The sequence below is a fragment of the Hyperolius riggenbachi genome, chromosome 9 (assembly GCF_040937935.1).
Source record: "Hyperolius riggenbachi isolate aHypRig1 chromosome 9, aHypRig1.pri, whole genome shotgun sequence".
NCBI classification, from domain to species: domain Eukaryota; kingdom Metazoa; phylum Chordata; class Amphibia; order Anura; family Hyperoliidae; genus Hyperolius; species Hyperolius riggenbachi.
In genome coordinates this window covers 89,704,709-89,729,967 of record NC_090654.1, presented here as the reverse complement: position 1 = coordinate 89,729,967, position 25,259 = coordinate 89,704,709, and the positions used below count along the sequence as shown (strand labels likewise).

The 25,259-nt window shown below is 43.7% G+C and overlaps 1 protein-coding gene across 1 annotated transcript in view; it reads left to right on the top strand.

The window, feature by feature from the left end:
* Positions 1-1,242: 1,242 nt before the first annotated feature.
* LOC137531662 (WAP four-disulfide core domain protein 18-like) overlaps positions 1,243-25,259 on the top strand; it is a 29,254-nt gene continuing 5,237 nt past the window's right edge. The window contains exons 1-3 of the mRNA XM_068251606.1: positions 1,243-1,433; positions 18,562-18,702; positions 23,158-23,300. Of these exons, the coding sequence (XP_068107707.1) occupies positions 1,334-1,433; positions 18,562-18,702; positions 23,158-23,300 (384 nt within the window). The 5' untranslated portion in view covers positions 1,243-1,333. The remainder of the gene's footprint in view (positions 1,434-18,561; positions 18,703-23,157; positions 23,301-25,259) is intronic.

The following is a 25,259-nucleotide window of genomic DNA, read 5'->3' as shown; positions in this document are numbered from 1 at the left end:
ATAAGAGAATTGCCTGCGGAATCGAGCGGGAATCAATCGAGCGGGAGAATCGAGCAGCAAAATCGAGCCATGTATACCCAGCATAATACAGGTGGCATTTCAACAAGATAAACAATGTAACAATATAATAATGATGTTTGCTTCACCTGTAAGGGGTTTAATGTTGTGGCTTGTGTGTGTTTGTGTTTGTGTGTGTATATCTGGTCAATTTGGGGGTGACCAATTAATTTTTCAGTATGTTTTGATATGTGGGGGACACCTACACAAATATGGAAATAGCATACAAAGTCCAAGCAGATAGTGCATTAGTCCAGAACTGAACCTGGAATTCCGACACTGTTAGGCCTCATTCACACTATATGCATTTCTGTGCGTATTTCACCAACACGTGTAGTGTGAGACATGCAGGAACATCAGAAGTGCATAGACTGCTCTGTCTAAAACATGCGCTGTGTCATGCGCTATTGCACTGCTGCATGCATTTTTTTGGTCAAAGTGCAGCACTGACCCATTCACTGTAGTGAATGGGATCAGCAGGTCAATGTACAACAGCGCAGGTGGCGCGTGATCGCGGGTGTTGTGTTCCGACTGCATGGCCATCTGCGTTTCCTATTGTGAAAAAGGCCTAAGGCCACCTTCAAAGTGGTGTGTTGCGATGAGGCATAATGGTCACTCTGTAATGCAGCTCATACTGCAATGCATCACCTATAACGACGTTCACAGTGCAGAAGTTGCGTTGCACTTCTCCAGGTTGCAAGCAGTGCGTTACTGCTAAACCTGTACAATACCGGTGAGAGTAAAGCATATTGACTGTATGCTGCACTGTACCCGACGCAATGCGCGATTAACATGTGGCGCTGCGGTTCTGAACTGGTCTGTTCCAGCTGTTGCAGGGAACACAACGTCCTGCTGTGAACCTAGCCTTAGGCAACAGCGCTATCCACAACATCACTATGCCACTCATAATTTTGTTATTGAATATGATAGCACAAGTGACACAATATTTCTCCAGGAAAGTGTGAGAAATACCTGAGGCTTTGCAATGTTGTTGTAATATGTGATTTCTTTATACGCTTACTCAAGGAAGAAAACAAGATGATGTTACAACATCCCTCATTCTAAGGAACTTGTTCTTCCTTCACTAGGTTTCCTGTGGCAGTAGTGGTGGTGACAGGTTCTCAGTCACCTGACCCCTGGGCATGGTGGCATTCCTGAGCTGGGGGTTCAGGTGACAAGGGAGGGGGCGGAGAGATGGCTCTCCTGGGGCTGCTCCTCCCATCCCTGCTCTTACTTTTAAGTGCAATTTGGATGACTAGCAGGGACTGACGGCAACATGAAGTCTCTGCTGAGCCTCCTGGTGCTTCTCTCCCCTGCTGTCACCTTCATCTGCCAAGCAAATGTCACCCAGAGGATTACACCTGTAGAAGACACAAGTAAGTAAGCCACTCAAAGTCTTTTTTTTTAATGAAAACGTTTAAACTTCTTTTATTTTTACAGTTAGTAATATCAATACAATTTAACATTGCAGGAGCCTGAAAGATCATTAGTGAGCTTCTCCCTTTTTAAAATATATTTTGCGGCAGTTGTATTATTTCTTCTCATATTTCCCTTATGCAAAAAAAGTCATTACAAATAGTTTTCCTTCCAGTGGTAAAACCTGCTTCTGTAAGATTGTATGGTATTTGGAAAGATCTGCTGGTAAAACACTAACTGCTCAGATCTGGTGGAAGTTCTGCAATGACTCCAAAAAGAGATGTTTTTATGAATATTTTGAAGTTAAGCCTGGTACACACTTTCAATTATGATTGACCAATCACTGACCAATTTTACCACCTCCATGTAGTATAAGGGGCTACAGATATTGAATACTATGAGCAGATTGTGTTGGCAAGTGCTCATACTACATACTACTATGGTAAAATTGGTCAGTGATTGATCTTAATTGAACGTGTGTAGCAGGCTTTACTCTGCAAGTTTGTCTGAACACATTTATTTTTTAATCTGTCAACATTCGCTTTGGTTTCATAAAGGTCAAAGTTGGGATGTGGATCTACTACAGGGTCTTTATTGGTATAAACGTAATCCCCAAAAGTGTTTTATTGCATTACTTTGAGATTTAAAACTGTGTATTTATTATTATTCTTATGTTGCTGGAGATCTGTGAAGGAATAGTGTCTGTCAATGTTGTTCAGTGAATATTAAATCAGTAGATAAATAATATCTGTAAGTATTTCCACTTCCCAATGTACCAAGCCAGCCACCATTAATGTGTCACTCTGTCCTTAAAGAGTACCTTAAAGGACATCTGTCGCAAAAATCTTAAAATTTTAAATACATGTAAACATATACAAATAAGAAGTACGTTTCTTCCAGAGTAAAATGAGCCATAAATTACTTTTCTCCTATGTTGCTGTCACTTTGCAGTAAGTAGAAGAAATCTGACATTACCGACAGATTTTGGACTAGCCCATCTTCTCATGGGGTGTTCTCAGGGTTTTCTTTATTTTTAAAAGAACTTAGTGAATGACAGTTGCTCCGTCCAACTGCCAAAAAAGTGTGCAGCAAGCAGGGAGGCTGTCCAGCATCTTTGTTTACATTTTTTTCAGGGAATGTCTTTATAAAGAATAAAAGCCAAGCTGAGAATCCCCTATGAAGAGATGGACTAGCCCAAAACCTGTCGGTAATGTCAGATTTCTACTACCGACTGTAAGTGATAGCAACATAGGAGAAAAGTAATTTATGGTTCATTTTACTCTGGAAGAAATATACTTCTTATTTGTATGCGTTTTAAATTTTAAGATTTTCGTGACAGTTCCTCTTTAAGTGTTGTTATCTATGGAAATTAGCTTGTATGAGCTTGACCACTTGTGGAATGCAATCTGGTTTAAATAGAAGTTAACCGGCTGATATCTGTCAGGGGGAGGGGAGATAATAAGGTTTTGCTGCAGAAAAGTTCAAAGGGTCATTACTTCTGCTTCTTTCTTTAACTTAGGCAAAGTGAGGATCCTAAACTGCAACTGTGACAGTCTGATACAATCTTAACCACTTCCCGACCGCCGTATTGACAATTGGCGGCTGGGAAGTGGACGCCGCAAGGACCGCCGTATTGACAAAATGCGGCGGTCCTTGTTTGGGCATGGGCGGAGCGATCGCGTCATCCGTGACGCGATCCTCCGCCTCCGCCTGTCGCCGCTCACCCGCCGCAACATCCCGCCGGCCATACGGAAGCGCCGGCGGGATGTTAACCCGACGATCGCCGCATACAAAGTGTATAATACACTTTGTAATGTTTACAAAGTGTATTATACAGGCTGCCTCCTGCCCTGGTGGTCCCAGTGTCCGAGGGACCACCAGGGCAGGCTGCAGCCACCCTAGTCTGCACCAAGCACACTGATTTCTCCCCCCTCCCCGCCCCAGATCGCCCACAGCACCCATCAGACCCCCCCCCTGCCCACCCCCCAGGCCCCTGTTTGCACCCAATCACCCCCCTAATCACCCATCAATCACTCCCTGTCACTATCTGTCAACGCTGTTTTTTTTTTATCCCCCCCCCCCCTGCCCCCTGCTCCCTCCTGATCACCCCCCCACCCCTCAGATTTTTCCCAGACCCCCCCCAGACCCCCCCCCCCCCATGTACTGTATGCATCTATCCCCCCCGATCACCTGTCAATCACCTGTCAATCACCTGTCAATCACCCGTCAATCACCCGTCAATCACCCCCTGTCACTGCCACCCATCAATCAGCCCCTAACCTGCCCCTTGCGGGCAATCTGATCACCCCCCCACACCAATAGATCGCCCGCAGATCCGACATCAGATCACCTCCCAAATCCATTGTTTACATCTACTGTCTCCTCTAAACACCCACTAATTACCCATCAATCACCCCCTATCACCACCTGTCACTGTTACCCATCAGATTAGACCCTAATCTGCCCCTTGCGGGCACCCAATCACCCGCCCACACGCTCAGATTGCCCTCAGACCCCCCCCTTATCAATTCGCCAGTGCAATATTTACATCTGTGCTTCCCTGTAATAACCCACTGATCACCTGTCAATCACCTGTCAATCACCCATCAATCACCCCCTGTCACTGCCACCCATCAATCACCCCCTGGCACTGTCACCCATCAATCAGCCCCTAACCTGCCCCTTGCGGGCAATCTGATCACCCCCCCACACCAATAGATCGCCCGCAGATCCGACATCAGATCACCTCCCAAATCCATTGTTTACATCTATTGTCTCCTCTAAACACCCACTAATTACCCATCAATCACCCCCTATCACCACCTGTCACTGTTACCCATCAGATTAGACCCTAATCTGCCCCTTGCGGGCACCCAATCACCCGCCCACACGCTCAGATTGCCCTCAGACCCCCCCTTATCAATTCGCCAGTGCAATATTTACATCTGTGCTTCCCTGTAATAACCCACTGATCACCTGTCAATCACCTGTCAATCACCCATCAATCACCCCCTGTCACTGCCACCCATCAATTACCCCCTGGCACTGTCACCCATCAATCAGCCCCTAACCTGCCCCTTGCGGGCAATCTGATCACCCCCCCACACCAATAGATCGCCCGCAGATCCGACATCAGATCACCTCCCAAATCCATTGTTTACATCTATTGTCTCCTCTAAACACCCACTAATTACCCATCAATCACCCCCTATCACCACCTGTCACTGTTACCCATTAGATCAGACCCTAATCTGCCCCTTGCGGGCACCCAATCACCCGCCTACACGCTCAGATTGCCCTTAGACCCCCCCCCTTATCAATTCGCCAGTGCAATATACATCTGTTCTCCCCTGTAATAACCCACTGATCACCTGTCAATCACCTATCAATCACCCATCAATCACCCCCTGTCACTGCCACCCATCAATCACCCCCTGTCACTGCCACCCATCAATCAGCCCCTAACCTGCCCCTTGCGGGCAATCTGATCACCCACCCACACCAACAGATCGCCCGCAGATCCGACGTCAGATCACCACCCAAGCGCAGTGTTTACATCTATTCTCTCCTCTAAACACCCACTAATTACCCATCAATCACCCCCTATCACCACCTGTCACTGTTACCCATCAGACCAGACCCTAATCTGCCCCTTGCGGGCACCCAATCACCCGCCCACACGCTCAGATTGCCCTCAGACCCCCCCCTTATCAATTCGCCAGTGCAATATTTACATCTGTGCTTCCCTGTAATAACCCACTGATTACCTGTCAATCACCTGTCAATCACCCATCAATCACCCATCAATCACCCCCTGTCACTGCCACCCATCAATCACCCCCTGTCACTGCCACCCATCAATCAGCCCCTAACCTGCCCCTAGCGGGCAATCTGATCACCCACCCACACCAATAGATCGCCCGCAGATCCGACGTCCGATCACCTCCCAAGTGCAGTGTTTACATCTGTTCTCTACCCTAAACACCCACTAATTACCCATCAATCACCCCCTGTCACTGCTACCTATCAGCTTAGACCCCTATCTGCCCCTAGGGCACTCACCCGCCCACACCCTTAGAACGCCCTCAGACCCCAGCCCTGATCACCTCGCCAGTGCATTGCTTGCATCTATTCCCCCCTCTAATCACACCTTGAGACACCCATCAATCACCTCCTGTCACCCCCTAGCACACCTACCCATCAGATCAGGCCCTAATTTGCCCCGTGTGGGCTCCTGATCACTCGGCCAAACCCTCAGATCCCCCTCAGACCCCCTTCCGATCACCTCCCCAGTGCATTGATTGCATCTATTTTCCCCTCTAACCACCCCCTGAGACACCCTCAATCACCTCCTGTCACCCCCCTAGCACTCCTATCCATCAGATCAGGCCCAATACAACCTGTCATCTAAAAGGCCACCCTTCTTATGACCGGTTCCACAAAATTCGCCCCCTCATAGACCACCTGTCATCAAAATTTGCAGATGCTTATACCCCTGAACAGTCATTTTGAGACATTTGGTTTCCAGACTACTCACGGTTTTAGGCCCGTAAAATGCCAGGGCGGTATAGGAACCCCACAAGTGACCCCATTTTAGAAAAAAAGACACCCCAAGGTATTCTGTTAGGTGTATGACGAGTTCATAGAAGATTTTATTTTTTGTCAAAAGTTAGCGAAAATTGATTTTTATTGTTTTTTTTTCACAAAGTGTCATTTTTCACTAACTTGTGACAAAAAATAAAATCTTCTATGAACTCGCCATACACCTAACGGAATACCTTGGGGTGTCTTCTTTCTAAAATGGGGTCACTTGTGGGGTTCCTATACTGCCCTGGCATTTTAGGGGCCCTAAACCGTGAGGAGTAGTCTAGAAAACAAATGCCTCAAAATGACCTGTGAATAGGACGTTGGGCCCCTTAGCGCTCCTAGGCTGCAAAAAAGTGTCACACATGTGGTACCGCCGTACTCAGGAGAAGTAGTATAATGTGTTTTGGGGTGTATTTTTACACATACCCATGCTGGGTGGGAGAAATCTCTCTGTAAATGGACAATTGTGTGTAAAAAAAATCAAACAATTGTCATTTACAGAGATATTTCTCCCACCCAGCATGGGTATGTGTAAAAATACACCCCAAAACACATTATACTACTTCTCCTGAGTACGGCGGTACCACATGTGTGGCACTTTTTTACACCCTAAGTACGCTAAGGGGCCCAAAGTCCAATGAGTACCTTTAGGATTTCACAGGTCATTTTGCGGAATTTGATTTCCAGACTACTCCTCACGGTTTAGGGCCCCTAAAATGCCAGGGCAGTATAGGAACCCCACAAATGACCCCATTTTAGAAAGAAGACACCCCAATGTATTCCGTTAGGAGTATGGTAAGTTCATAGAAGATTTTATTTTTTGTCAAAAGTTAGCGGAAAATTGATTTTTATAGTTTTTTTCACAAAGTGTCATTTTCCACTAACTTGTGACAAAAAATAAAATCTTCTATGAACTCACCATACTCCTAACGGAATACCTTGGGGTGTCTTCTTTCTAAAATGGGGTCATTTGTTGGGTTCCTATACTGCCCTGGCATTTTAGGGGCCCTAAACCGTGAGGAGTAGTCTGGAAATCAAATTCCGCAAAATGACCTGTGAAATCCTAAAGGTACTCATTGGACTTTGGGCCCTTTAGCGCAGTTAGGGTGCAAAAAAGTGCCACACATGTGGTATTGCCGTACTCGGGAGAAGTAGTACAATGCGTTTTGGGGTGTATTTTTACACATACCCATGCTGGGTGGGAGAAATACCTCTGTAAATGACAATCTTTTGATTTTTTTACACACAATTGTCCATTTACAGAGGTATTTCTCCCACCCAGCATGGGTATGTGTAAAAATACACCCCAAAACACATTGTACTACTTCTCCCGAGTACGGTGATACCACATGTGTGGCACTTTTTTGCACTCAAACTGCGCTAAAGGGCCCAAAGTCCAATGAGTACCTTTAGGATTTCACAGGTCATTTTGCGGAATTTGATTTCCAGACTACTCCTCACGGTTTAGGGCCCCTAAAATGCCAGGGCAGTATAGGAACCCCACAAATGACCCCATTTTAGAAAGAAGACACCCCAAGGTATTCCGTTAGGAGTATGGTGAGTTCATAGAAGATTTTATTTTTTGTCACAAGTTAGTGGAAAATGACACTTTGTGGAAAAAACTATAAAAATCAATTTTCCGCTAACTTTTGACAAAAAATAAAATCTTCTATGAACTCACCATACTCCTAACGGAATACCTTGGGGTGTCTTCTTTCTAAAATGGGGTCATTTGTGGGGTTCCTATACTGCCCTGGCATTTTAGGGGCCCTAAACCGTGAGGAGTAGTCTGGAAATCAAATTCCGCAAAATGACCTGTGAAATCCTAAAGGTACTCATTGGACTTTGGGCCCTTTAGCGCAGTTAGGGTGCAAAAAAGTGCCACACATGTGGTATCGCCGTACTCGGGAGAAGTAGTACAATGTGTTTTGGGGTGTATTTTTACACATACCCATGCTGGGTGGGAGAAATAACTCTGTAAATGGACAATTGTGTGTAAAAAAAATTAAAAAATTGTCATTTACAGAGATATTTCTCCCACCCAGCATGGGTATGTGTAAAAATACACCCCAAAACACATTATACTACTTCTCCCGAGTACGGCGATACCACATGTGTGGCACTTTTTTGCACCCTAACTGCGCTAAAGGGCCCAAAGTCCAATGAGTACCTTTAGGCTTTACAGGGGTGCTTACAATTTAGCACCCCCCAAAATGTCAGGACAGTAAACACACCCCACAAATGACCCCATTTTGGAAAGTAGACCCTTCAAGGTATTCAGAGAGGGGCATGGTGAGTCCGTGGCAGATTTCATTTTTTTTTGTCGCAAGTTAGAAGAAATGGAAACTTTTTTTTTTTTTTTTTTTGGTCACAAAGTGTCATTTTCCGCTTACTTGTGACAAAAAATAATATCTTCTATGAACTCACTATGCCTCTCAGTGAATACTTTGGGATGTCTTCTTTCCAAAATGGGGTCATTTGGGGGGTATTTATACTATCCTGGAATTCTAGCCCCTCATGAAACATGACAGGTGGTCAGAAAAGGCAGAGATGCTGGAAAATGGGAAAATTCACTTTTTGCACCATAGTTTGTAAACGCTATAACTTTTACCCAAACCAATAAATATAGGCTGAATGGTTTTTTTTTTATCAAAAACATGTTTGTCCACATTTTTCGCGCTGCATGTATACAGAAATTTTACTTTATTTGAAAAATGTCAGCACAGAAAGTTAAAAAAATCATTTTTTTGCCAAAATTCATGTCTTTTTTGATGAATATAATAAAAAGTAAAAATCGCAGCAGCAATCAAATCACACCAAAAGAAAGCTTTATTAGTGAGAAGAAAAGGAGCCAAAATTCATTTAGGTGGTAGGTTGTATGAGCGAGCAATAAACCGTGAAAGCTGCAGTGGTCTGAATGGAAAAAAAGTGGCCGGTCCTTAAGGGGGGGTAAAGCCCTAGGTCCTCAAGTGGTTAAAAACACACAAGCAATAGAACACAGCAATACATGCATCCAGCTACATTTGAAATTGGTCAGCAGGTGCTCGTCAGCCAATCAGGATGCACTGCACTACAGTGCATCCTGATTGGCTGACGAGCACCTGGTGACTAATTTCAAATGTAGCTGGATGCATGTATTGCTGTGTTCTATTGCTTGTGTGTGTTGAATTTAGCATTCAGTATGGAGGCAGTGTTGGTGGGTTTTCTGGATGTGAGAGGTCCAGAGCCTGGGCAGTGCATCCTGATTGGCTGATGAGCACCTGCTGACTAATTTCAAATGTAGCTGGATGCATGTATTGCTGTGTTCTATTGCTTGTGTGTGTTGAATTTAGCATTCAGTATGGAGGCAGTGTTGGTGGGTTTTCTGGATGTGAGAGGTCCAGAGCCTGGGTGTGAGAGGTCCAGGCCCACCTACACTCCCCTCCAGGTATCACGTGTTGGCCTTGGGGCCCCGGCCAGTGAGAGAGGTCCGGGGCCCCTGGCCATCGTGTGAACCAATCGTGTGTTTTTAAACAATCTTAAAAATTAAGTTATAAAAATGAGACTCTTTTCTATACTACAGATGTTCTACTTATTATCCATACTACACATACTGGTGGTCGGCAATGCTTGCCAAGTACATACAGACACTAGATTTACATTTTTAGAGCTGATCGTTCAAGATTTTCGCATGCGAAAAGCTAAAGTCTATACAGCTCTAAGGTTAGTGTTGGGCACAGGAGAGGTGGAGGAAGAGGTAGGTAGAGAAGACAGAGGGTTTATGTTAGCAGTGGGGAGGGAAGGTTAGTGTTAGGCAAAGGAGAGGGGGAGGTTAGTGTTAGGCAGAGAAGACAGGGTGTTAATGTTAGGCAGTGGTGAGGGAAGGTTAGTGTTAGGAACTGAAGGAGTGGAGGTTAGAGTTAGTCAGAGGAGAGGACGGGTTAGTGTTAGGTAGAAGTGAGGAGAGGTAAGTATTAGGTACAGGAGAAGTGGAGGTTAGCTTTAGGTAGAGAAGACAAAGTGTTAATGTTAGGCAGAGGTGAGGGAAGATTAGTGTTAGGCAGAGGAGAGGTATAGGTTATAGTCAGGGAGAGAAGACAGAGGGTTAATGTTGGGCAGAGGTGAGGGAAGGTTAGGGCCCATTCACACTGGGGAAATTAGCGGCCATTTACCGCTAATTGCCGAATCGCCGGTGATCGCTAGCACTTTTAAAAGCGCTAGTGTAATGTAAAGTATATGGCAGTGATCTCAATGTCGCTATCGCCGACGATTCCCGGTAAACACAAACATGGTGCATGCAGCGATTTTTGAGCGATTGCGATGTTAAAAAAGCACTAACCGCAACGCTCACAAATCGTGAAAATGTACAGCAAAAAATATGCGTTTTACTGCGAAAATCGCGCCCACAAAATGCTGGTGCTAATTGCTAGCTTTTTGCGATCCCCAGTGTGAATGGGCCCTTCCTTAGGCCTCATTCACACCTAAAATCAAAAACGCAAACACAAGCATTTCTAAGCGCTTTTCCAGAGTGGTTCTGTAATTCACTCTCTGACGTAAGTTAGAAAGTGAACTCTTTGACCTGGAAAAGAATAAATACAATGTATTTATCCTTAAAAACGCGAACGCAATCGCTGCACAAAGCGATTCTGTGAGCATTTTGTGTTTTTCCTATTCCTTCCATTGAGGCAAAAAGGCCTCAAAAATGGTACAGGCATCGCTTTGCTGAGCGGATCGGAAATGAACCATTTAGATGTTATACTCGCTCATAGGGAATCATTGCACAAGCGTTTTGTGGGCGATTTTGAAAATAGCCTGCGCTTGAAAAAAGGCGGAAAACGTCCATAGTGTGAACGAGCCCTTAGTGTTTGACACAGGAGAGGTGGAGGTTAGAGTTAGGCAGAGAAGATAGAGAGTTATTGTTAGGCAGAGATGAGGGAAGGTTAGTGTTAAGCACAGGAGAGGTGGAGGTTAAAGTTAGGCAGGGAAGACATGGTTAATGTAAGGCAGAGGTGAGGGAAGGTTAGTGTTATGCAGAGAAGAGGTGGAGATTAGAGTTAGGCAGAGAAGACATAGGGTTAAGTTGGGGAGAGATGAAGGTGGGTTAGTGTTAGGCACAAGAGAGGTGGAGGTTAGAGTTAGGCAGAGGAGACACAGGGTTATTGTTAGGCAGAGGTGAGGGAAGGTTGGTGTTAGGCACAGGAGAGGTGGTGGTTAGAGGTAGGCAGAGAAGACAGAGGATTGATATTAGGCAGAAATGATGGAAGGTTAGTGTTAGGCACAGGAGAGGTGGAGGTTAGAGTTAGGCAGAGGAGACACAGGGTTATTGTTAGGCAGAGGTGAGGGAAGGTTGGTGTTAGGCACAGGAGAGGTGGAGGTTAGAGTCAGGCAGAGAAGATAGAGAGTTAATATTAGGCAGAGGTGAGGGAAGGTAAGTGTTAGGCACAGGAGAGGTGGAGGTTAGAGTTAGGCACAGAAGACAAAGGGTTACTGTTGGGCAGAGGTGAGGGAAGGTTAGTGTTAGGCACAGGAGAGGTGGAGGTTAGAGTTAGGCAGAGAAGATAGAGAGTTATTGTTAGGCAGAGATGAGGGAAGGTTAGTGTTAGGCACATGAGATGTGGAGGTTAGAGTTATGCAGAGAAGACAGAGGGATAATGTAGGGCAAAGGTGAGGGAAGGCTAATGTTAGGCAATGGAGGAGTGGAGGTTAGAGTTAGGCAGAGGAGAGGAGATGTTAGTGTAAGGTAGAGCTGAGGGAAGGCTAGGGTAAGCCAGGCGAGAGGTAGAGGTTAGAGTTAGGCAGAGAAGACAGGGGGTTAATGTTAGCAGATGTGAGGGAAGGTTAGTGCTAGGCACTGGGGAGGTGAAGATGATTGTTATGCATAGGCAAGCCGGTCACACATTTGGAAGAAAGGGAGATTGTGTTTCTTTTGCCACTAAAACGGCAAAGGTACAATCTACACTCCTACATTTGATCTTGGCCACTTACCACTTTGGCCAGCCAATGTGGGAAGTGGCCTAGGGGATAATTGGCTGGCCAAAGTGAGAACTGGCCACACTTCTGACTTTGACCATAACATATATTATCACTGTCATATGTAACTAAATAGGGGGAACAGCCTGTCTACCAGCTGTGCCAAGCACTAGCAAGTGCCCATCAGGTACACAGGAGCAGCTGACAGATGGTACATTCACTGCCGTCAGCATTTCCTGTGAAAGAGGCCTAATTGTCTATAAATGCTTTTCAAACAGTCTATTATGCTTTTGTTTTTATTGATCAAAACTTACTATTATTGATTGACTGTTACTTGTTGAGTCTTAAGGAATCTATTGGTGAGCTTTCCTGACCATAGTTTTTGGTCCAGTCCGATATTCCTGTTATATTCTTTATACACAGTCAAGTCACATTCTTATGACCACCTGCTAAATTCTAGAATTAGAGACTCTGGCAACATGGATGGAAGCCAGACACTGTGAAAGTGACTTAATAAGATGCAAGATGGTTGCTAGAGTTATCTGGAGCAGTGCAGTATGACAGTTGCTGATAGGTGAGTGATGGTGGATCCAGTCACCAAAAGTTATAATATAGGTGATCCCAAACGTGATTGATTGGATTAGACTAGGTGTACACAAGAGACCAAATTGGACCGTTTTACATAACAGAGACCACTGGGTAAATAGACATGTTGACGGCTCTTATGATATCAGTGTTTAACCTATCCCTCTCCACAGTATTTTCTGTCCTTACTCAAAAAGGCCATTGTAACACCACTACATAAAAAAAAACATCTCTAGATCCCACTGTGCTCGTCAACTACCGCCCAGTGTCACTTCTACCATTTTCATTAAATTATTTAAACGCCATATTCATGCTGAACTAAGCCAGTATGTATCTGCTAATTCCCTGCTTGATCAATTCCAGTCTGGCTTTCTGGCAAACCACTCCACAGAATCAGCCCTTACTAAAGTGGCCAATGATCTTCTTACGGCTAAATCTAAAGGTCATTATTCAATGCTCATCCTTCTTGATGGTTCATCAGCATTTGATACTGTCGACCATACTTTATGCCTAAAGATGAAAGGATCTGTAGGAGTAAAGGGCCTCACTCTCTTGGATATCGTCCTATCTCTCTGAAAGGTCTTTCGCCGTCTCCTATTTAGATTAGACCTCCTCTCCACATACTTTATTTGTGGGGGTACCTCAAGGGTCTGTCCTCAGTCCTCTCCTCTTTTCCATTTACATGCATAGCCTTGGTAACTTAATCTACTCATTTGGCTTTCAATACCACTTATATGCAGATGATACACAACTGTACCTCTTGGCCCCAGACCTTAACTCCCTCCTCACACTTGTTCCCGACTGCCTGTCTGCTATACCTTCTTTCATGACCTCTCGCTTCTTAAAAGTCAATATGAATAAAACAAAACTAATCATCTTTCCACCGTCTCTGTCCACCTCTCTGCCTGATATAACAATAAATGTTGATAAAACCCCTATAACTTCAGTTCCCAAAGCACGGTGCTTAGGGGTAATATTTGATTCTTCTCATTAATTTATTCCTCACATTCACTCCCTAACAAGCTTCTGTCAACTCCAACTTAAAAACATATCCCGCATCTGACGTTTTCTCACTCAGGACACTACTAAAATCGTAGTACTTGCTCTTATTATATCTCGCTTGGACTATTATAATATATTGCTTTGTGGACTACCAACAAACCAACTGGCACCCCTCAAATCTTTATTGAACTCGGCTGCTCGCCTCATTCATCTCTCTTCTCGGTCTTCCTCTGCTGCTTCTCTCTGTCAAGCTCTTCATTGGATGCCTATTACTGAAAGGATCCATTTTAAACTCTTAACCCTAACCTACAAAGCTCTCCACAATCTCTCTTCCCCATACATCTCCTCAATAGTTCCCAGATACCGACCCCACTGCAATCTCAGATCTGCACAGGAGCTTGTTTTGTTCTCCTCTAGAATTACCTCCTCGCATTCACGTATACAAGACTTCTCACGTGCCTTACCCTCCTCTGGAATGCCCTTCCACTGCACATCTGTCACTCTCCAACCTCTAAGATCTTTAAACGCTCCCTCAAACTTACTTTTTCAGACAAGCATGTGCTCTAACTTTGACCATTCCCCTTCAACCTCTCAAGTTTTGCTCCTTACTAGATAACCTAAACAGGCACTGTGCCTGTATGTATACCGCATCTCACCCTTTTGTGTCTGGGATTTTGTTGTTCATTTCATAGCTTGCACTTGGTTTATTCATCATGATACATCTGTCATTGTAACCACCAGTTCTGTATTTTATGCCAGTGTCCATATTTGATGTATATCATTGTCTGTATCATTATGTGCCCCTTGTTTGTTTTCCTACTTTGTACAGCACCATGGAGTACGTTGGCGCTTTATAAATCAATAATACCGGTAATCATATCTACAGGATTCGTTCAGGCATGCCCATTTTGAACGTACCCATTGTGTCTATTGTGGTAGTAGAATGCAAAGTCATGTTCTGCAGGACTTTTCTGGACACCACATGGAAAACAAAAATGTCTGTTATTGTTCTCCTTTAGCTGTCCAACAGACACTAAGGGAGACCAGAGCAGAGGGGATGCGCTGTGACCGTCCACATTAGCAATCTGGCATAATGTGGATCAAGCCTTCAGGTCTTATGCCAGGGAACTGAGATCAAAACATGACGGAATTAACCACTTTTTCCACCACTACAGTATATCTACCTCCTCTGTGACTTCATTTAAGCCATTGGGACGTAGATATACTGTAAGTCGTGTAGCTGAAGCACAGCTGTGCATGACTGGGCTTGCTCCTGTGCAAAACCTCTGGCACTATCTGCTGCAGCACTAATTGGTGAAAGGGAGTATATGTTCCCCAAGCCAATAAACTTGATTTTTACCATTAAAAATACTTGTAATTTCTCAGTTCATAGTGAAAAATACACACTGTACCATTATTTCAGAATAAAATATCTTCACCATAAATTGTGACAGGAACATAATTTAAGTTTTGCGATAAACAGTAGAAATAGCCTAACAAAATTTGTGTTTGTTAACTACAATAGCGCTTTTTATTTTTAAATTGGAATTGGTAAAACGGAGAAATAATGTGTTTTTTTTTTCAAATTTTTTTCCCTCGTTCTCCTATTAAAATGCATAGAAAACAAAATAGTTTGAGGGGAAAAATGCCATACAATGAAAGCCCAGTTAGTCTTGAAATAAAAAAAACTATATATATATATATATATATATATATATATATGTATATATATATATATATATATATATAGATAGATAGATAGATAGATAGATAGATAGATAGATAGATAGATAGATAGATATAGAGAGAGAGAGATTGATTTTTGTATACTTTTTGCTGCTATGGGTATGTTTAAATAAATATTTTTGTTTTAATGTAATGTTTCTTTAAGACCAGCATGCTAATGTGCAGATGAACCTTGTAGTCCGCCAGGCTCCAGTGAGTCATAGCTTGTGAAATGAGCTGGTCCGTGCTCAGAGACCGTCTATTACTGTCTGCAGCTCTGTTAAGATTACCCAAGCTATTTACTGCTTTATAGTAGGCAGGTGAGGAAATGATGGGTGTAGATTGCATGTTTGGACTTTTCCATCAGTGAGACTTACATGTCGGACAACACGTCTCTTGTTATTCTATTAATAGTGACTAATAATGTCCCAATAAACATCAGTATTCACAATAATAAAGAGATCTCTGACAGTTCATATCTGAGTACTGTGGAAGTCACTTACTTACCAATACACCAAGATTTCAAAAATAAGTCAGGAGATGAAAAGAAAAACAACTTAAGGCTTTATTCAAAAATGGCACATGTATACATGAGGGAAACCCAGTTAAGCCTAGCAAAAGGGTCAAGGCAGTTTAAGGTTTCTGGCTTCACTTCCGCTGTGCATCAGTTCTTATACCCCAAAGTACGTGGTCATGATGTAATTTACTTGTCCAATAATTATAATGTATGTCTCTAAGAGTCTTTCTTCTTTACCCAAGGAGGGTGGAGAATTCTCACAGCATTGCACCTGGTCTGGACTCCAGCACACAATCTATTCAGCATCTTGCTCACATAGTTACTTCCAAGGTCTTGGCTTGTGGGACTCAAATCATCCCCCGATGGGAGGTTTGCAGTGCCAGGCACAGCATATCTGTTTAGACATTCCTGCGAAGAAAAAACTCACACAGTACTAGGTCTTAGCTAAAGCATGTCAGCAATAAAAGAATCTGAGTCTAACGTTAAAGGGTAACTCTATTCATCTGAATCATCTGTGTTACATTGGCCTTATTAAACATTGGTGTCACCTTATATCTATTAAGTGCATATATATATATATATATAACTTGGATTAACATACAGCTATGACATTAACAGTACACACAATGACGTCTGGCAATGAAAAGGTGTAAAGACTTCATTTCTGTACACATTGGTTAGTAGTTTGGAGGAAAGTGACATTTGAGTTTGTTTAAAGATATACATACACTGTGCAATGTATGCCTGATGTTAGGTCATGATCAATTGGGAAATATTGATCATTTTACCACCTTATACCACTCTTTATGGATTGCATTACCTCTGTAGGTAGCATTGTATAGCTAATGTCCAATTCAATGTTCAGTCGATAAAGTGTCCAAATGTTGATCCACATGCTTATTTTTATGGATTTTTGTTGGATTCTGATCTAACAAGCTTAAAGGGGACCTGAACTTGGAACTTCCTCTCTGCTCTAAAAAATACGCAACAGCATATAGCCTTTAAAGAAAAACATTTCAGCTGATACAAATCCTGCAATAAATCTGCAGTGTGTTGACTTCCTGCTTTCATAAAAGCAGACATATTGTTACCATCCTGTGTTTACAAATTAGCAGCTCTGCTGTGGCAGATGAGATTCCTGAGCTTTTTAGACAGGCTAAACTCTCTAAAAACATACAGGGTGCATTTCTATATGTTTTCCTTCTGTCCAGTGCAAGAGGTCAGGTCCACTTTAACTACTTTAGCTGCAGGGACGCGAGACTCACGTCTGTGCAGTTAGGGAGCTGCATGCGCGATCGTGTGGGCGGAAGCCAGCGATCACGATGGTCCCGGAGACCATAAGCCCCCTGAGCCAATCCGTGCTTGTTCAACGAGAATGATCACTATTTTTGTTCAAAAACAGTGATCATTCTCAAATGGTGCCACCGCGCTCCCTCCCGCTGTCGATCCTTAGATTAATGAATGGGAACTTCATTCCCATTCATTCCTCTCCCCTCTAGGCACCCGTGATCGCCGGCATGAATGAGATGCATGCGTCACTTCCGAAGTAACACAGCCACGCATTACTTTCTACCACGTTTCCCTGAAAATAAGACAGCATTTTTGCTCCAAAAGATGTTCTAGGGCTTATTTTCAGGGTATGTCTTATATTTCTCTCAGCAGAACATTTCTTGTTCCTTTATACTGTGCTGTTCCTGGATTTGAAGGTATGCTACTGTACGGATCAGGCACCTGCCCTGTCATCCCAGCACACAGCTGATAACCTTGATGTGTGTTGGGATGACAGGACCAATACCTGATCGGCACTGCACCACCGTGTCTCCGCTGGCTGGCCGCCTCTTCCTCCTCTTTAACCTCTGCTAGGGCTTATTTTTGGGGCAGAGTGTAAATTTCAAGCATTCTTAAAATTCCAGCTAGGGCTTATTTTCAGGATAGGGCTTATTTTCAGGGAAAGAGGGTATTTAGCATACTTATTGTTCGATAATAGGAAATAATGTGCGAGGACATCTTGTGGCCTAATATTAAAATGACACCAACATACATTAGGGAATATATATTTTTTTAATATGTATGCCAAGAGGGTATATTATTATTAAATTATGGGCTTATGATTAGTAATGGATGTAAAACTGAAAAAAATGCACCTTTATTTCCAAATAAAATATTGACATTATACTTTCTACTAGGGATATAATTTAAACGTTGCAATAACCGGGGCAAATGGGCAAATAAAATGTGTGGCTTTTATCCACATTTTTACATTTTATTTAAAAACTATAATGGCCAAAAACTGAGAAATAATGAATTTATTTTTTTTTTTCTTATTATTCCCGTTAAAATGCATTTAGAATAAAATACTTAGCATAATGTACCACCAAAGGAAAACCTAATTGGTATAGATCATTTTGTTGTGATAAGTAGTGATAAAGTTATTGGGGAATGAATGGGAGGAGCGCTGACAGGTGAAAATTCCTCTCGTCCATAAGATGAAAACAAGTAGTCGAGACTTTATTCATTGTATACGTTTACCATTGAGGTTTATACAGTATTTGTTGTAAATATGTTTTCCCCTTTTCACTGCTATCTTTGCACAATACTGCTGATGATGATAGTGTTAAATAAAAACATGCAGTTAAACAAAACTGAAGGCTATTGCTGTAAAAATGTTGAACCCAGTCCAAGCTGTAACGTTCACATTTGTAACAAACAAATTTCTGTTTCAGGCAAGGCAGGAACATGCCCACCCCAGCAGGATCTCTCTCTCTCCCCATGTACTCGCATCTGCACCTCTGATAAAGAGTGTCCAAGTGTCTATAAATGCTGTACGACTTTCTGTGATGGAGCCTACTGCCAAATCCCCAATGGTGAGTGTTTAAGGATAATTTTACCTACAGTAATAATTCAGCAAAGATGGGTGCTTCCCAGGAGCATTACTAGAAATGATGGCCCCCCATAAAACTTTTTAAACAGCCCGTCCGGCACTAGTCTACTTTAGGGGACCCAGCAGGAAACCGGATAGGGAACAGTTCTTCAATCACAGCACCCTCTACAACACAAAGTGTTGTGATTGGCCAGTGGCGTAGCTTAGGGCCCCGATGCAAGTTTTACATTGGGGCCCCCCAAGCACTCTATACACAACAATTGACACGGCGCACTAAAACCTGCCAATGGCAACTATAGTGTCAGAGGTGCAAAAAGGGGGTGGGAAACAGCTTGTTAATGATTACCACTCTTCAAAGTATCTATACAAGTGATTATTATGAGCACAGGACCAATAGAGAGCTACCAGTAATACTCATAGGGCCCCTCTGGCCCAAGGGCCCCGATGCGGTCGCAACCTCTGCAACCCCTATTGCTACGCCCCCTGTGATTGGCCAATTAGTGTGGGTGTAGTTTCCTACAACCTATCTGAAACCTAGCAGTTTGAGAGGGTGGCGTCTACCAATCACATTAGTGGAATTTCCGAGGTTTACTGCTGAAGTAAACTAGTGCCACCCGTCCCCCTCACCACTTTTTGATATTTAAAGCCAGGGACTTAAAGAGGAACTACAATGAAAATAATGTAATAAAAAGTGCTTCATTTTTACAATAATTTTGTATTTATGAATTTTTATTTATTGTATTTATAAAGCGGCAACATATTACGCAGTATAAATGATTTAGTCAGTGTTTGCCCATAGTAAAATCTTTCCTCTCCCTGATTTACATTCTGACAATTATCACATGGTGACATTTTTACTGCTGGCAGGTAATGTCAGTGGAAGGAGATGCTGGTTGCTTTTTTTGGCAGTTGGAAACAGCTGTAAAAAGCTGTTATTTCCCACAGTGCAACAAGGATCCCACAGTGATGTTCAGAACCATGGTCCTGACATCACACTGTTGGAGGGGTTTCACCACAATATCAGCCAAACACAGCCCCCTGATGATCAGTTTGAGAAAAGGAAAATATTTCTTATGGGAAAGGGGGCATCAGCTACTGATTGGTATGAAGTTCAATTCTTGGCTACAGTTTCTCCTTAGATGACTACACAAAGTTATATGAACCCAGGCAATTGATTCCCCCACACATAAAAATCCCTGATCTAGAGGATGCACCAGAGCAGGAATAACTTGAAAAGGGCAAGATGCCAAATTTGGGCCCCGCTGTTGGTCATCTGACGTCTTTGGTAAGGTACGATGAGGGAGGTTAGTCAGTCGGCGCCCCTCAGGTCTCAGGCACCTGCCTAAGCTGCCTGGTAGATGACCCGGCTCTGGGATGCACCCCTGTATCAAAGGGGGGGGGGAAGATAAGCAGTTGGTAGTTCTCAAAGTCCTGGACCACCCTTGCGGTTGGTGATAGTTATGCCTCTGGATTGCCCTCTCCTTTTAGATGTGTACTCCTCCCCTGCAGAGTTTTCAGACCCTTTTCTCAATGTACACTATTATTCCCCAGTAGCTGTTTACTAATTATACTGAATTTTTCAAACATACAGTTTACTCCCCCTCTCTTCTGTTTCTCATGGAACACTTTTGTCCTGAGCATCAGCTGAGCAATGCTCTGTGACTGGAAGCCTCTCACCTCTATAACAGAAAGGAGTGATCAGACCTGATGTGAGGATCACAGATATGTGGGTCTTTAAGATGCATGTACAGTGGGTTGCATAAGTATTCGGCCCCCTTGAAGTTTTCCACATTTTGTCATATTACTGCCACAAACATGACTCAATTTTATTGGAATTCCACATGAAAGACCAACACAAAGTGGTGTACACATGAGAAGTGGACCGAAAATCATACATCATTCCAAACATTTTTTACAAAGAAATAACTGTGAAAAGTGGTGTGTGCATAATTATTCGGCCTCCTTTGATCTGAGTGCAGTCAGTTGCCTATAGACATTGCCTGATGAGTGCTAATAACTAAATAGAGTGCACCTGTGTGTAATCTAATGTCAGTACAAATACAGCTGCTCTGTGAGGGCCTCAGAGGTTGTCTAAGATAATATTGGGAGCAACAACACCGTGAAGTCCAAAGAACCCACAAAACAGGTCAGGGATCAAGTTATTGAGAAATTTAAAACAGGCTTAGACTGCAAAAATTTTTCCAAAGCCTTGAACATCCCACGGAGCACTGTTCAAGCGATCATTCAGAAATGGAAGGAGTATGGCACAACTGTACACCTACCAAGACAAGGCCATCCACCTAAACTCACAGGCCGAACAAGGAGAGCGCTGATCAGAAATGCAGTCAAGAGGCCCATGGTGACTCTGGACGAGCTGCAGAGATCTACAGCTCAGGTGGGAGACTCTGTCCATAGGACAACTATTAGTCATGCACTGTACAAAGTTGGCCTTTATGGAAGAGTGGGAAGAAGAAAGGCATTGTTAACAGAAAGCATAAGAAGTCCTGTTTGCAGTTTGCCACAAGCCATGTGGGGGACACAGCAACCATGTGGAAGAAGGTGCTCTGGTCAGATGAGACCAAAATGGAACTTTTTGGCCAAAATGCAAAAACGCACTGTCAAATATGGTGGTGGCAGCATTATGCTCTGGGGGTGCATCTCTTCAGCAGGGACAGGGAAGCTGGTCAGAGTTGATGGGAAGATGGATGGAGCCAAATACAGGGCAAACTTGGAAGAAAACCTCTTGGAGTCTGCAAAAGACTTGACTGGGGCAGATGTTCACCTTCCAGCAGGACAACAACCCTAAACATAAAGCCAGGGTGACAATTGAATGGTTTAAAACAAAACATATGCATGTGTTAGAATGGCCCAGTCAAAGTCCAGATCTAAATCCAACCGAGAATCTGTGGCAAGATAGGAAAACTGCTGTTCACAAACGCTGTCCATCTAATCTGACTGAGCTGGAGCTGTTTAGTAAAGAAGAATGGGAAAGGATTTCAGTCTCTAGATGTGCAAAGCTGGTAGAGACATACCCTAAAAGACTGGCAGCTGTAATTGCAGCAAAAGGTAGTTCTACAAAGTATTGACTCAGGGGGCCAAATAATTACGCACACCCCACTTTGCAGTTATTGATTTGTAAAATATGTTTGGAATGATGTATGATTTTTGATCCACTTCTCACATGTACAACACTTTGTATTGGTCTTTCACGTGGAATTCCAATAAAATTGATGCATGTTTGTGGCAGTAATATGACAAAATGTGGAAAACTTCAAGGGGGACGAATACTTTTGCAACCCACTGTAATGCTGTGCTGGGAGGACAGTAACTGCAGCTCAATTTAGGGCTAAACCTTTTTCAGTAAGGCCCCGTTCACACTGCACGCGTTTCCAGCCGCGTTTTGGAAACGAATGCGGGAGGCCGAGACGCACAACATCAGACAGTGCATAGAGTGCACTGTCTGATGTTCACACTGCATGCGTTCTGGACCTGTGCGGTGCGGGAACGCATGCTGCATGCATTTTTTGCAAAAACGCGTGGCTGTCCCATTTACTTGTCAGTGATGGGATCAGCCACGCAACGCACACAATCACGGATGGCATGCGTTCGCATGCGTTGCGTTCCGCACGCATGGCCATCCGCGTTTGTAATGTGAACGGGGCCTTAAGCTAACCTGCTTGTTGTTTATAAACATTTCACCTAGCATTCTTGGGTATGCCTAACCCAACCATGACATCTAATATATCCCTGATGCTTTCCTTACTCCCTTGCTAACCTTCCTATCTTGCTGAAAAAAACGGGTTTGAGAGCCGCCCAAAGTGATCTGGTGGCGATGTGTATGTCACAATAAAAAATACAAAGAATGGGAGGTATTATTACCTCAGTTAAGTCTTCTAGACTGGGATAAACAAGAATTTATTGCACAATTAGACAACGCGTTTCGTGAGACCAAAATGCTCACTTCCTCAGGTCAATGATGTGCCTACAAGGATAAGTATATATTGCTCAAAGCTCCATAGCATTGAGCAACCCTGGCTTGTGAGTATCCTGTTTTATGTGAAATCTAGACCCACAATTCGACAACATACTACACCATATTGGGCTCCTGTTCTTTTGCGTTTCCTTCTTCATCCAAGGTTATTGGACACACCCCCTATCTTGCTGATACCACTCTTAACACTACTGGAAAATCAGATTGGGGGGCAACAAATAATGGTACACAAATTATTGTACCAAAAAGGTACCACTCATACCTGCAGGGACCCACAAGGCATTCAAGATTGGGAACTCTGCTTGCTCTCCTCCCAACCCAAGGAAGGCATTTTGGGTGGCATTTCATTTAAAAATATACATATATTTGAAGTGTTTAATTGTCTTGCATCATCCATGCAAAGCAAAGGGCTGCACAGATGTTTTATTGCAATCTGTCTTCTTCCAGATAAGCCGGGACAGTGTCCACCAGTTGTTGCTTCAGATCAAACGACCTGCGCCAAGGTTACCTCATGCCAGTCTGACACAAAGTGTGATGAAGACTTGAAGTGCTGCCCAACTGCATGTAACAAGTCATCCTGCCAAAAGCCAGTGAGTACATGTGATATGTATTTATTATTATATTGTCAGCATGTTAAGACATAGACAAACTATACATAAAATTCTGATACGAGGACTGGGACAAGGCTCTCCAGTGACAGAGATTCCAAAGTGCGCCCCGCCCTGAATTGTGCCCACCTTTGCGTAGGTAGCAAATGTGCTCCCAATATTAAGTAGGTTGCCCCCAGCTCCCAACGTACAGGTAGCCAGATGCACCCACAGTATTAGGTAGCAGCCCTCCCCAGTTTGGATAGCCAACTGTGCCCCCAGTAGTAGATATGTCCCCTCTGTATTGGTAGCCAGACATACCTCCAGCATTAGGGAGAGCCCCCCCCCCCCCCCCCCGCCCGAATTTAGGTAGCCAAATGTGTCCCCAGTATTGGCTAACTCCTCACCCCCTTTACCCAGGTTAGATATCCAGATGTGCGCCTAGTATTAGGCACCCCCACCACAGTATAAGTAGCTGGATGTGCTCCCGGTATTAGGTATCCCTCCCCAGTATAGATAGCCAGATGTGCCTACAGTATAAAGCCTCGTCTACACGAGGAGATGTGGAGGCGATGTTCCTTATCAATCGAGCCGCTGATGCGGCTCGATTGATAAGATCTGTCAGGTCCGATTTTGCCGCCGCCAATTCCCTGCTCGTTCCCCACGAGGGGACAATGGCAGGGAATCGAGCGGAAGATAAGCGGCACGGGGACGAGGGCGGATCAAATCCGACGCACATGCGGGCGAGCGGGGACGCGGCGTGTACGCGCGGGGATGCGGAAGAGGTGATCCGCTGGATCGCCTCGTGTAGATCCAGCTTTAGACAGACGTACTCCCAATATTAGGTAGTGCCCCAAACATGCAGATTTATGAGTGGAGCACTGTGTATTTTTCCAATTGCACAGTGCAACCAAAGAGATCAGCAGGACAGTCAGGCAACTGGCATTGTTTAACAGGAAATAAATATGATAGCCATCTCAGTTCAGTTGTACTTTAAGGGGATTATGGGAGAGATTTCCACAGGATAGGAGAAACTTGTGAGAAGTCCTGAATGTAGGTATGGGAGAATGTGACCCGAGTATACAAGATGAGAAGTTAATTTGTAGAGCAAACATTACATTGTGAGTGGTGTCTAGCGATGACTTCACTAGTGTATGAAGGGGCTGTATTATAGGACATTATAGGTTGAAGAGAAATCGAGAGCCCAATATGGTGTAGTATGTCAAAATTGATTGGATAAATGAAACAGTGAGATGGTAATACTCACAAACACAGGTTACCACCTAGGTAACCACTCATTAGGCAGGTGAGGAGATTAGACCTGTCCTCACTCAGGATTAAGAAGTCGCTCTCTGTAGATAGGAAGAAAGGGGGTAGATCACCCCTCCACCTGGGGTGGACTCAAATATATTGGTAGGTGAACAGAGGCGCCAGAAGGATAAAAGTACATAACATTTTTAAAAAATTGCTGGGAGGAAGTGGTGGACTCGCCTCCGTTAAAGCAGACACCAAGGACTGTAAATATATAGATATACACATTTATTGAAAATACCCCGAAGATGCAACGCGTTTCGCGGGCACAGCCCACTTCTTCAGGCAATGAGCAGGGGATAAACAACAGCAATTCAGTTATAGCAAGCAGAGCACATATAAATGTGTATATCTATATATTTACAGTCCTTGGTGTCTGCTTTAACGGAGGCGAGTCCACCACTTCCTCCCAGCAATTTCTTAAACATTTTTTGTACTTTTATCCTTCTGGCGCCTCCAGGGGCGTAGCAATAGGGGTTGCAGAGGTTGCGACCGCATCGGGGCCCTTGGGCCAGAGGGGCCCCAAAGGGCCTTACCTCAACTACAGTTTTAGCTCACTATTGGTCCTGTGCTCATAATAATCACTTCTATAGATACTTTGAATAGTGGTAATCATTAGCAAACTGTTTCCCATCCCCTTCTTGCACCTCT